This window comes from Moschus berezovskii, chromosome X, assembly GCF_049115385.1.
Source record: "Moschus berezovskii isolate FMDL1 chromosome X, NW_MosBer_1.0, whole genome shotgun sequence".
Classification (NCBI taxonomy): domain Eukaryota; kingdom Metazoa; phylum Chordata; class Mammalia; order Artiodactyla; family Moschidae; genus Moschus; species Moschus berezovskii.
This window is the reverse complement of record NC_142488.1, coordinates 36,295,598-36,308,267: the sequence shown is the minus strand read 5'-3', so window position 1 is coordinate 36,308,267 and position 12,670 is coordinate 36,295,598. Positions and strand designations below refer to the sequence as shown.

The following is a 12,670-nucleotide window of genomic DNA, read 5'->3' as shown; positions in this document are numbered from 1 at the left end:
TGGAGCCCCAAAATTACCTTTCTTCAATTGCTCAAAGTAGAGACTGATCCAAAATCAGTGGGTGATACGGCCAGTCTCTCTTTCAAGCTTAAATCAAGGGCAAGAGCAAACCAAGGATTCCATAATAATTTGGAAATTAAAACTTAAAGAACCAGTGAGTGACCTAAGTCATCTATTCTGTTCCTAAAACCAAACATCAGAATTTTCATGATAGCAGGTATCTTTGCAAACTTTAATTGCCTACTGGTCACTTGGAGGTCTCGTTGAAATGAAGGTTCTGATCCACACAGTCCCAGGTGGAGTCTGAGATTCTGTCTTCTTTCTTTTTTAAGATTTGTCTATTTATTTTTGGCTGTGGTGGGTCTTTGTTGCTGCACTTGGGGTTTCTCTAGTTGCAACGAGCAGAGGTTGCTCTCTAGTTGCGTTGTGCAGGGCTTCTCATTGCAGTAGCTTCACTTGTTGCAGAACTCAGGCTCTAGAGCACTCCAGCTTCAGAAGTTGTGGCTCCTGGTCTCCAAAGTGCAGGCTCCATAGTAGTGGTGCAAGGGCTTAGTTGCTCTGCAGCACATGGAATCTTCCTGGATCAGGGACTGAATCGGTGTTCCATTGCAAGGTGGATTATTAACCACTGGACCACCAGGGAAACCTTGCGAATCTGCTTTTCTAACAAACTCCTAGGTCCACAGTTCCCAAACTGTGTGTTAAGGCATTCCAGAGCACCAGGCCCAACTCAGGATATTTTAAAATTCCCAGGGAAACAACAGTGACAACTATTAGACACCATGCAAACTACTAACAGTAGTTCACAGGGTTAACGTTCAATCCCACTTTCTTCTTTTTAATAAAGTCCTATCCATGTGAACCTGAGTTTTAGGCAGTAACTATGACAAAAAAAAAAAAGGACTGCACAAAAATCCATGAGGAAAAGGAAATGAAAATGCTGCTGCCAACTCATGTAGTCCCCATCAGGCCCACACATCACCTCAAGGGCTATTTAAGAATGGAAAGAGTCAGACACGATGGAGCGACTGAAGAATGGAATAAAAATATTATTTTTTCAAATGGTTACTGTGCATTATATTTTCAAATGGCTACTAAGTTGTTAAGATACCTGTGCTTATTTTTTTTCCAAGCTAGGCTAGGTAGCTCAGACGCTAAAGCGTCTGCCTGCAATGTGGGAGACCGGGTTCAATCCTGGGTTGGGAAGATCCCCTAGAGAAGGAAATGGCAACCCACCCCAGTACTCTTGGTAAATTCCTGGAAAATTCCATGGGCTGAGGAGCCTGGTAGGCTACAATCCATGGGGTCTCAAAGAGTCGGATATGACTGAGCGACTTCACTTTCACTTGGCCTAGCAATGCCATGAAATTACCACTGAGACACTAGGGGTTCTGTAAACTGACAGCCTTTTATAGTCTCTGTCCCAGGTCACTCAATATTGCTGGTCAACAGACCATGCTTTGAGTTTCAAGGGCTTCAGGAATAAACCCCAAACTCCTCATGTCACATATGAGTCAAGTCTGGCTCACAGAAATTATTGGCAGTGCCAAAACATTGTGAAATAAAGTTCATATTTTATGGCAAAGCTTGAAAAATTTAAACATTCTTTTTTGTTTCCCTGAACCACATGGCTTGTATGATCTTAAATTCCCTGACCAACCTGGGCCCTCAGCAATGAAAGTGCAGAGTCCTAACCACTGGACCACCAGAGAATTCCCCAAGAAAACAATTGAACGTGAAAAAGTTCATCTGCCCTTTGGCCTCCTTGCTTGACTTCTATGGGCAGAACAGTTCTCGGAGCTTTCTGAGATGCTGTTCCCAGGTTATAATCTTCAATACGGCACCAATAGAATTTCCCATTTCTTTCTTAGATCGACTGATTAAATTTTTTTGTTGACAACAAAGCAAAAGATTTCCAGATTTTTAGTCTGAGGACCTCCACACCATACCTCACTGACCCCTTGGGTCACTGACTTATATCTATACCACATCCTTCTGTAGCCACTCCTTCAAAGAGGGTCCTCTGTTAAAGCATGAGATCCATACATAGAAAATTCAGTTTAAGAACCCACTATTGCAGAAGCTTGGAAGAAACTGAAGAAGTTACAAGAATTTTACTACTAACCAAACTCTATGCTTTTAACCAAGCCAGTGATGTGATTTAAACAGAGATGTTTATTCTAAGGGGCTTCCCTGGTGGCTCAGATGGTAAAAAATCTGCCTGCAATGCAGGAGACCCAGGTTGGATCCCTGGGTTGGGAAGATACCCTTGGCTACCCACTCCGGTATTCTTCCCTGGAGAATCCCATGAAAAGGTGCCTTGTTCATGGTAAACCATTCTGGACCATGTTTCTTTTCTCTAGTCCACAGATTCTAATGTTTAAAAATGTGTTTTCTTTGAAATACTTGGATTCTGATTATATTATTTACCTTTTAAAAGAGGATTGCTGGTTAATGGTACATGAGTCAGAAAGACTGGAAGAATTGCCTAGCTAATGAGATTTCCTATACCATGAAATCCATGAAGTACGATTGAAAAAAAGAAAAAGGAAAGGTTGAACACTCACAGTGTCTGAGTCAGCATCAGGCACACTTAGGTAGGTCCATTTCCTGTCAGAGCCTGCTTGAGAATTCTTTAAGGAAGTCGCCCAAAGGTCAAAAGAGAAAAGCGTATTAGAGCAACAGATGGAAATAAAAGACACCAAGAAAAGACTTGGAGGCATACAGTAATAGGTAAGAAGACACAGGGGCACCTAAAGCCCTCTCAAAGAAGGGTTCAAACACCAAAGTAATATGGGATGCTATTCTGTAGGAGTGGGAAGCTATGGACTTGATGTACAAATAGGAAAGAAAGTTACTTGGCTACGTGTTTAAGGAAAGTGAGGAAAGTGACTGGTGGTAGCAAGCAGGACATCTGAGGAACTGAGAGAATGGCAGCAGGGAAATTTACCAACTGAGAACTGAGATAATTCAGAGGGTTCAGCTGATGAGAGCCTGAACTAGGAAGTGATGAGGTTTTAAAACGTGGTAAGCAGAGGTTTAAAAAAAAATAGAAAATAAAGCAGGAGTCAGGAGCCGTAGGAAAAGCCCCTACAAAATTTGAATAAAAGGTACTCTGTGGACAAAAGGCAAGCAGGAGATTATAATAACTTTTAATTCATGATCCTGTGTTTCCCAAGAACTTGATTCTGTTCTTTGGAAATGCAAAGAAAATCGACAAGAGAAAGAAGAATATTCCAGTGCATGTTCAAGAATTGCTTACTGTTGACAGGCCACTTGCTAGACTGTGGGTATTTGAAGAAAACCGGGAGGACACTAAGTCATCAATGCCATCTTCCATCTCTTCTAAGGAATCCTAAGGAAGGATGGGGGGGAATAAAATCAGTGGCTTGGTGTCTTTCCTAGAAAGTCTTTTCACTTACAAAAAAACACTTTTTAAAATATTTATTTATAATTAATTTATGATTGCTTTATAACATTGGTTTTATTTCTGTCATACATCAAAATGAATTAACCATAGGTGTACATATGTCCCCTCTGTCTTGAATCTCCGTCCCACCTCCCGCCCATTCCCACTCCTCTAGGTTATTACAGAGCCCCACTTTGAGTTTGCTGAGTTATACAGCAAATTCCCATTGGCTGTCTATCTTACCTATGTTAGTATATATGCATCCATGCTACTGTCTCCATTCATCTCACCCTCTCCCTCTTCTCCCCCACCCTTGTCCATAAGCCTGTTATCTATGTCTGTGTCCCCACTGTGGCTCTGCAAACAGATTCGTCAGCACCATCCTTCTAGTTTTCAAATATATGCGTTATTTCAAATATATCCGATATTTGAAAACACTTTTCTTAAATACTTGAAATATCAGATATAAATATCTAGAAAAAACTCCATTCCTAGGTTTTGCTCTTTTGCTCTCCATTCGACCTGAATGACAACCATCTGAAGATTGGGGTCCCCTTCCTAGTGATGCTTGCTTTATGGAAAGAACATTAAATGTGGAATCACACAAACCTGGGTATTCAATTCCTCCTTCCCTGCTCACTAAAGTGATTTACTTTGAGCAAAGTACTTATTTTTTAATTTAAAAAGTTGAGGTGCATTTTTGTGTGTATGTGTGTGTGTATGCACATTAATGCATGCCTGTGTATGTACATACTGTTAAGACATGGAAATGTATCTTGAAAATCTCTCCAATAGAATAAACTATTTTACATATGGGTTTCTTATCCAAAATCCCAGATTCTACTTTTCTTTCCCTAATTTTTATCCCCTGGTTATTTAAATAATACATTTTATAGCAAAAATTTCAAGCAATACAGATGAAAAAAACTTGTATCTCCACTCACATATTAATAATTAACTTTCAATAATCTTTGATGAATGAACAGGGTACATATACACACAGATAAATGGATTATATCATGCATACTATTTTCTTTTTTTTTTATTAAGGACACCTTTCTTTTTGCTTTCTCCTGTCTTCCCTGGTCCTCCTCCTTACCCTGGGTGAAGCTAGTATTATGCATCCTGTTCGAATTACACTCTCTTCTTAAAAAGTTTTCTGCATCTATTGATGTAGTTTTTATTTTCTCCTTTAAAATAGTGAAATATTAATTATGTAAAAGATATTCTTATAGAGATTAATTCTTCCATTCAAACCTAGAATAAAACTTGCTTATTGCAATATTTTTTATTCACTGCTAGGTTTGTGTATATATTCAATTTTTCTGTATATATTTATAAATTAATTTATCTTGTAGTTTTCTTTTTTAAAACTATTTTTAAAATCAAGTTTGAGTATTCAGGTTATATACAATGGCGTCATATCATGAATTTGAAGATTTTCAGAGTTTTGAATTTTAAGATTTTCAGATTTTCTATGATCAGTAATAGTTTAATAACATTGGAATTATCTGTTCTTTAAAGGCTGAATACCAAATAAGCTTTGAAATCATTTGCTTTCATTGCCCACCACCACCACTGCTCTTTTGTGGTGGATTTAAAAATATGTTGTAGTTTTTTATTACTATAGTAAATAACATTGAATGTTAGAACTAAGTTTCCTGGTTTGTGTCAGAAAAATTGTAATAATGTCATTTAACATTTGTCTTATCTTTCATCCAAAGAGTTCAAATTGGATTATAGCTATTGTAGAATTAGGAATTTCAGAATATTAGAACCTTCACAATAATTTAATTCAATGTTCTCATTTCATGAATGACTTTACCTTAAATATTAAATTTCACATAAGTTAGTCTCAATTGAGAAGATAGTTTAGGGGGATAACGTGAGATGTAGAAATGTTCATATAAAACATATAGTCAGATAAGTCTAGTAATGTTGGATTTAGGAAATGTTAGGATTCCTTACTTTTTCTGGGTTTAGATTAAGTGACATGCTTTTAACAAGGAACTGAAATCTGCAACAGGTGTTTTCTTAGAGATACTCGTCACTCATTAACCTGATCCCCTGCTACCTTTTCTAAATCATATTTGTTCTTATATGCTAGTTGTGAAGACTAATAGGAAGAAATGATTGGATATCCTCACTTCACTCTCAACTCATCCTCCCCGAAAGTGGACAGGTTTGGAATAAGCCTGTGCCCTTTCTTCATGACCATTAGACACTCTTCCATATCCAACTTACCAAGTCTTTGTCCAAAGCCCCAGGGACAGATTTGCTCCTTATACTTACAGTATCCTCTAAGTCTTCTGTAAACGACCCGCTCAAATCTAACTCAGATCGACTCTGGTCTGCAGGAAGGAAAGGGGAAGAAGGGAATCATCTTGTTTTGTTAGAAGGGTTCACTTCTCTTTGCAAATGTTTCATTGTTATTCCAATTCTTTCCATGGATAGGGCATAGATAGTGTCATGAAAACAAAAGTCAGAAACTTCATACTGTTTATGCTAACATGCTACCATTTATTAACAGTATTTTGAAATTTTCTTGGACTGACTTACGAACACTGATCTGTACATTTCTGCTTTGAGAATAGGAAGGCAAATGTTCTACTACTATAACATGATCAATTTGTAAGCTATTTAAGAATTTTGTTGTGCTCAAAAGCCTTGGCAAACTCTCAAAGAATGGGCCATTAAGCTTAGAAAAGAAAACATTAAGTATTCCTTATTTATCAGAGAATCTATTGTTTATTCCATGGACAGAGGAGCCTAGTGGGCCACAGCCTATGGGATCGCAGAGAGTCAGACATGACTGAGCACACACGCATACACTGTGTTTTTATGTTTGACATAAAATGCAATGAAATGATGCAAGTTCTTTTCACACAAAAAGGGAGTGGCTGTAGGGAAATTGAAAGGAACTTCTATTTCTTTGCACACCAGAACATTCTTTCATCAGCAGAATTTCTTGCTTTTAAACATATAAAGAAAAATGCAAAACTCAGTAATGCTACGGATAGCTTATCAACAGTTTATTTCCATAAAAGACTTCTATGCCAAAACCCTGCTGAGAGAGAATACTTGCTTATAAATGAGAAAGACTGAAGAGAGCAACTGATTAAGAGTGAAATGATAAATGAAATAGCACAGAACTGCTTAGCATAGCGCCAGACACAGAGTATGTACTCAATCCACAGGAGCTACTGAGTACTAGTAAGAGGAGCAATGAAGGGGCTTCTCAAATGGCTCAGCAGTAAAGAAGCCGTCTGCCAGTGCAGGAGACACAGGAGACATGGGTTCAATCCCTTGGTTGAGAAGATCCTTTGGAGGAGGAAATGGCAACCCACTCCAATATTCTTGCCTGGGAAATCCCATGGACAGAGGAGACTGGTGAGCTAGTGCCCATGAGGTTACAAAGAGTTGGACACAACTGAATAACTAAGTATGAGCACAAGTAGTAGAAATACACTCCATGAGGCTGGCTTCTAGGCTAGTTTAAAATTATTCATTGAACTAGAGGACCAATTTTCTAGTCCTAAACAAAATGCAATAATAGCCACGCACATTTAGCCAACTGTTTGGGAGTGACTTGTCTTGGAGAGACACCCCCAACTCAGCACAGAGAATCCAGCTTTAGGCTTTAAGTTAGCACTAGCATTAGATAACTGGTGATTTCTTCCTTCTGGGGATCTTGTCATGATTTCAAATCTACACACGGGACATAAAGTTCCTAATTATAACATATGTCTCTGAAGAGTTTCCTTAGTCAAAGGTAATAAAATTACACAATAAAATAGTATCTGTTTCACAGGGGTTGTTGTGATGCTAAAGTGAAACAATATTTTTGAAGGGATCATACAAATGAAAGGGGTTATTCAGTTCAGTTCAGTTGCTCAGTCATGTCCAACTCTTCGCGACCCCATGAATCACAGCACTCCAGGCCTCCCTGTCCATCACCAACTCCCAGAGTTCACTCAAACTCATGTCCGTCGAGTCGGTGATGCCATCCAGCCACCTCATTCTCTGTCGTCCCCGACTCCTCCCACCCCCAATCCTTCCCAGCATCAGAGTCTTTTCCAGTGAGTCAACTCGTCACATGAGGTGGCCAAAGTATTGGAGTTTCAGCTTTAGCATCAGTCCTTCCAATGAACACCCAGGATTGATCTCCTTTAGAATGGACTGGTTGGATCTCCTTGCAGTTCAAGAGACTCTCTTTTTTGTTTGTTTGTTTTAATTTTATTTATTTATTTATTTTTTTGCATTACAATAGTTTAATATGAACAATCAGAACTAATTAACAGTATAACAATATTTTACAACTGAAATAATTAAAATAAACTATAAAATTACTACATAAAACAGGTCTGATCTAGCTTATTTACTTTCTATAATTTCTTCAGTGCTGCAAAACCATTTATTTCTTTTTTTTTTCATGTTTTAATAAACACTTCGTCTTTTTGTATTGCTTTTTTTTTCATCACAATAATAGAAATATAACATCATATATCACTGTAAAACACATTTCCACATAAATGCTGATAAGCACAAAATATTTTTCATCATTTACATTTTAACTGTAATAATATATGGCAGAATTAAAGCTGCATTCATCATGTGTCTAACTCACCTTGCTGTAATGAATTTTTAAATGTAATGGTTTCTGTCGCAAAGTAAAATCGTACATAATGTCTAGTGACACAGTACGCTGGTGGATGGGTGGATTTGGAAAATGGAAATGCAACTTCATTTTTAATTAGATTTATAAACTTCACCACCTCCACCTCCAGCCAGCTTCCCAACCCTCCCTCCCACCACCATTATTTATTTATTTATTTTTTTAAAAATGAGGCTTTTAATTAATGTTTGACAGAGCTGATTCAGGTTGAATAGACTAAATTTCTTTAAACAAACTTACTTATACTCCAGAGTCCTTTAAAAACTTAATAGCATTTATACATTGAAGGTATTTGATTTTCTTGTAACTAGCACTTCAAATGCAACAAGCATTTGAAGCAACAAGCATTTGACCCAACAAGTAAAACTTTCTACAGTTCATAACTTTTATAAATAAAATAAATTAAATGTACAGTGAATAAGTTCTCTGAAATATTTCAATATTTCTGCAGGTTTAGTAACATCGTAAAATATATTTCAACTAAAATTCACAAATCTAAAAATCTGTTAGGCATTTTTAGGCGTTTTAAGTTGGAAATGAAGACCAATGTTACATCGTAATATGCCAATTACAAATAGTACTTCAAATAGCAAATACTACAGTTTGTCCCAAACTTTAAAAACTATTCATGAACTCAACACTGAACTATTGATGGCTATGAGAATTGTTTCCTAGCCTTTTTGAAAATTTCAACCCATTTACGTTTAAGGTAATTATTGATAAGTATGATCCCGTAGCCATTTTCTTTATTACTTTGGGTTCAAGTTTATACACTCTTTCTGTGTATCCTGTCTAGAGAAGATCCTTTAGCATTAGTTGGAGAGCTGGTTTGGTGATGCTGAATTCCCTCAGCTTTTGCTTGTCTGTAAAGCTTTTGATTTCTCCTTCATTTTTGAATGAGATCCTTGCTGGGTATAGTAATCTGGGCTGTAGGGTATTTTCTTTCATCACTTTAAGTATGTCTTGCCACTCCCTTCTGGCCTGAAGAGTTTCTGTTGAAAGATCAGCTGTTATCCTTATGGGAATCCCCTTATGTGTTATTTGCTGCTTTTCCCTTGCTGCTTTTAATATTTGTTCTTTGTGTTTGATCTTTGTTAATTTGATTAATATGTGTCTTGGAGTATTTCGCCTTGGGTTTATCCTGTTGGGGACTCTCTGGGTTTCTTGGACTTGGGTGATTATTTCTTTCCCTATTTTAGGGAAGTTTTCAACTATTATCTCCTCAAGTATTCTCTCATGGTCTTTCTTTTTGTCTTCTTCTTCTGGGACTCCTATGATTCGAATGTTGGAGCGTTTAACATTGTCCCAGAGGTCTCTAATATTGTCCTCATTTCTTTTAATTCGTTTTTCTTTTTTCCTCTCTGTTTCATTTATTTCTACAATTTTATCTTCTAGTTCGCTAATCCTGTCTTCTGCCTCTGTTATTCTATTGTTTGTTCCCTCCAGAGTGTTTCTGATCTCATCTATTGCATTATTCATTGTATATTGACTCTTTTTTATTTCTTCTAAGTCCTTATTAAATCTTTCTTCCATCTTCTCAATCCTTTTCTCCAGGTTATTTATCTGTAACTCCATTTTGCTTTCAAGATTTTGAATCATTTTCACCATCAAAATTTGAAATTCTTTATCAGGTAGAGTCCCTATATCTTCTTCTTTTGTTTGTGTTGGTGGGCAATTATCTTGTTCCTTTACTTGCTGGGTATTTCTCTGCCTCTTCATCTTGCTTATATTGCTTTGCTTGGGGTGGCCTTTCCCTCTTCTTGCAGTTTGTGGAGTTCTCTTTATTATGTAGTTTCTTCGCTGTGTGTGGGGTTAGACGGGTGACTTGTCCGGGTTCCCTGGTTAGGGAGGCATGTGTCAGTGTTCTGGTGGGTGGAGCTTGATTTCTTCTCTTTCCTTTAGAAGACAATGGCTGCTTTTCTGGGAGCCTGATGTCCTCTGCCAGTATTCAGAAGTTGTTTTGTGGACTTTACTCCGCATTCAAATGTTCTTTTGATGAATTTGTGGGGAAGAAAGTGGTCTCGCCGTCTTATCCCTCCGCCATCTTGTTCCTTCCTCCCCAGAACACTGGATTCTTATATTCCACTTGGTCGTGGAGTACCTCTTCCCAGCTGCTCCAGCAAGGCGCAGCCGCTGTACCTTACCTCGGACGAGGGGTATCTCCTCAAGGCTGCCCCTCCTGCTTTGAATGTGGATCAGCTCCTCTCGGCCCTCCGGTGCCCAAGCAGCCACCGCCTCCTGGACGTGGTACAGCTCCTCTCGGCCACCGCCCTAACCCTGGGTGCGGGGCAGCTCCTCTCAGCCACGATTCTGCACGTGGTCGGTTGCGCCGGGAGCCGGGCGTCTCTCGCGTCTGCGCCGCCGGGAGCCGGGCGTCTCTCGCGTCTGCGCCGCCGGGAGCCGGGCGTCTCTCGCGTCTGCGCCGCCGGGAGCCGGGCGTCTCTCGCGTCTGCGCCGCCGGGAGCCGGGCGTCTCTCGCGTCTGCGCCGCCGGGAGCCGGGCGTCTCTCGCGTCTGCGCCGCCGGGAGCCGGGCGTCTCTCGCGTCTGCGCCGCCGGGAGCCGGGCGTCTCTCGCGTCTGCGCCGCCGGGAGCCGGGCGTCTCTCGCGTCTGCGCCGCCGGGAGCCGGGCGTCTCTCGCGTCTGCGCCGCCGGGAGCCGGGCGTCTCTCGCGTCTGCGCCGCCGGGAGCCGGGCGTCTCTCGCGTCTGCGCCGCCGGGAGCCGCGCCCCAAGAGACTCTCAATTCTTCAGTGACCAGCTTGCTTCACAGTCCAACTCTCACATCCATACATGACCACAGGAAAAACCATTGCCTTGACTAGACAGACCTTGGTTGGCAAAGTAATGTCTCTGCTTTTTAATATGCTATCTCGGTTGGTCATAACTTTCCTTCCAAGGAGTAAGCGTCTTTTAATTTCATGGCTGCAATCAGCATCTGCAGTGATTTTGGAGCCCAAAAAATAAAGTCCGACACTGTTTCCCCATCTATTTCCCATGAAGTGATAGGACCAGATGCCATGATTTTTGTTTTCTGAATGTTGAGCTTCAAGCCAACTTTTTCACTCTCCTCTTTCACTTTCATCAAGAGGCTTTTTAGTTCCTCTTCACTTTCTAATAATCCCTTAATGCTGCTTGCAAAGAAGGCCTTATTTAAATCATGGAATAATGATTCATCTGTCTAGATACAGGGGACTTCTGACCGATGTGTCAATGGAACTACCATTTCCTTGAATTCTGGGCAAGTGTCTTTATCTTTTGTATTAAATGAGCCAATTATATTTTCTGAACTCCTCTACTGTCTTCTCGGCTCTGTCACTCAGTCATGTCTGGCTCTTTAAGACCCTATGGACTATAGTCCACCAGGCTCCTCTCTCCAGGGGATTTCCCAGGCAAGAATACTGGAGTGGATTGCCATTTCCTCCTCTAGGGATCGAACCCGCATCTCCTGCCTTGGCAAGCAGATTCTTCACCATTGAACTATCTGGGAAGCCTCATGACTGTATACTCATCAAATTCAAAATTCACAGATTTTGCAAGGGGCTCAAGGCATCACATGGGTCCACATTTCAACAGTTCTTATGGAGTGGGCCGAACACCATGGGTCAAAGAGTGGGTGATTATTTTCAAAGGTATGAAACATACATTTAAGGCCCCACAAGGCAGTCAGTTTCACTTGATTTAGTCATTTTCACAACAGAGCAGTCAGGTTGGAAATACTCACCTGAGGAGAGGGAGGCCCGGGACACTGCTATAGATGGTGTGCTGGAAGGTTTTCGGCGATGAGTCTTTGTGAGGTCCTCAGAGGTGCTTTCAATGGCAGCCAAATCGGTGGAATTTTCAAAACCACGTTCCTTCTCACAAAGTAGAAATGGAAATATACATATAATATTGACTGTACTTGACTTTCAAATACTTCCATCTACCAGTATAACCACATCTCTCTTACCCAATTGACACCTAGAGAACCCTCAACAGGAATCCATATAACTCTAAAACTTACTATCAATACTCTCAAAAATATCTACCAAGAGTTTTATCAACTAGCACAAAAGGTGTCTGAAATAATTATTTGTTCACAAAATTAGTGAATGTTATAAGGTTATCAGTAAAGATGGTGTGAGAACCTCCAAACTTACATGAACTCTGTGTAAGAATATGGCAAGCTTTACACCCTCAGAGTAGTACTCAGGGTTAGAACTCTTGCTTCCACGTTTGTCCTCATTCTCCACACCCTCTCTCCTCAACCATGCCTTACTTTCACCACCCCTCACTTAACAGAAAAGCATGCCACCTTCCCCATCTCATAGGCTGGATGATCAGAATATGGTTGCTTACATCATTATTTACTTTAAGTTTTTCATTATTTTATTAAATTTATTTATCTGGCTGTGTTAGGTCTTTTTTTTAAACTTTATTTTTTTAATTTATTTTTTATTTGAGGCTAATTATTTTACAATATTATATTGGTTGGTTTTGCCATACATTGACGTGAATCCACCCCGGGTGTACATGAGTGGTGGCAACACAGGATCTTCATTATGGCACTTGGGCTCTCTAGTTGCGGCACATGGGCTTAGTTGCCACACT

The 12,670-nt window shown here is 39.9% G+C and overlaps 1 protein-coding gene across 2 annotated transcripts in view; it reads right to left on the bottom strand.

Moving 5' to 3' along the window:
- Positions 1 to 12,670, bottom strand: part of SYTL5 (synaptotagmin like 5) — a 171,166-nt gene that overhangs the window by 36,699 nt on the left and 121,797 nt on the right. For both annotated transcript variants that reach the window (XM_055393305.2, XM_088833772.1), the window contains exons 8-10: positions 11,805 to 11,934; positions 5,654 to 5,760; positions 3,263 to 3,355 (exon numbers count right to left, since the gene is read on the bottom strand). In XM_055393305.2, the coding sequence (XP_055249280.2) occupies positions 3,263 to 3,355; positions 5,654 to 5,760; positions 11,805 to 11,934 (330 nt within the window). The remainder of the gene's footprint in view (positions 1 to 3,262; positions 3,356 to 5,653; positions 5,761 to 11,804; positions 11,935 to 12,670) is intronic.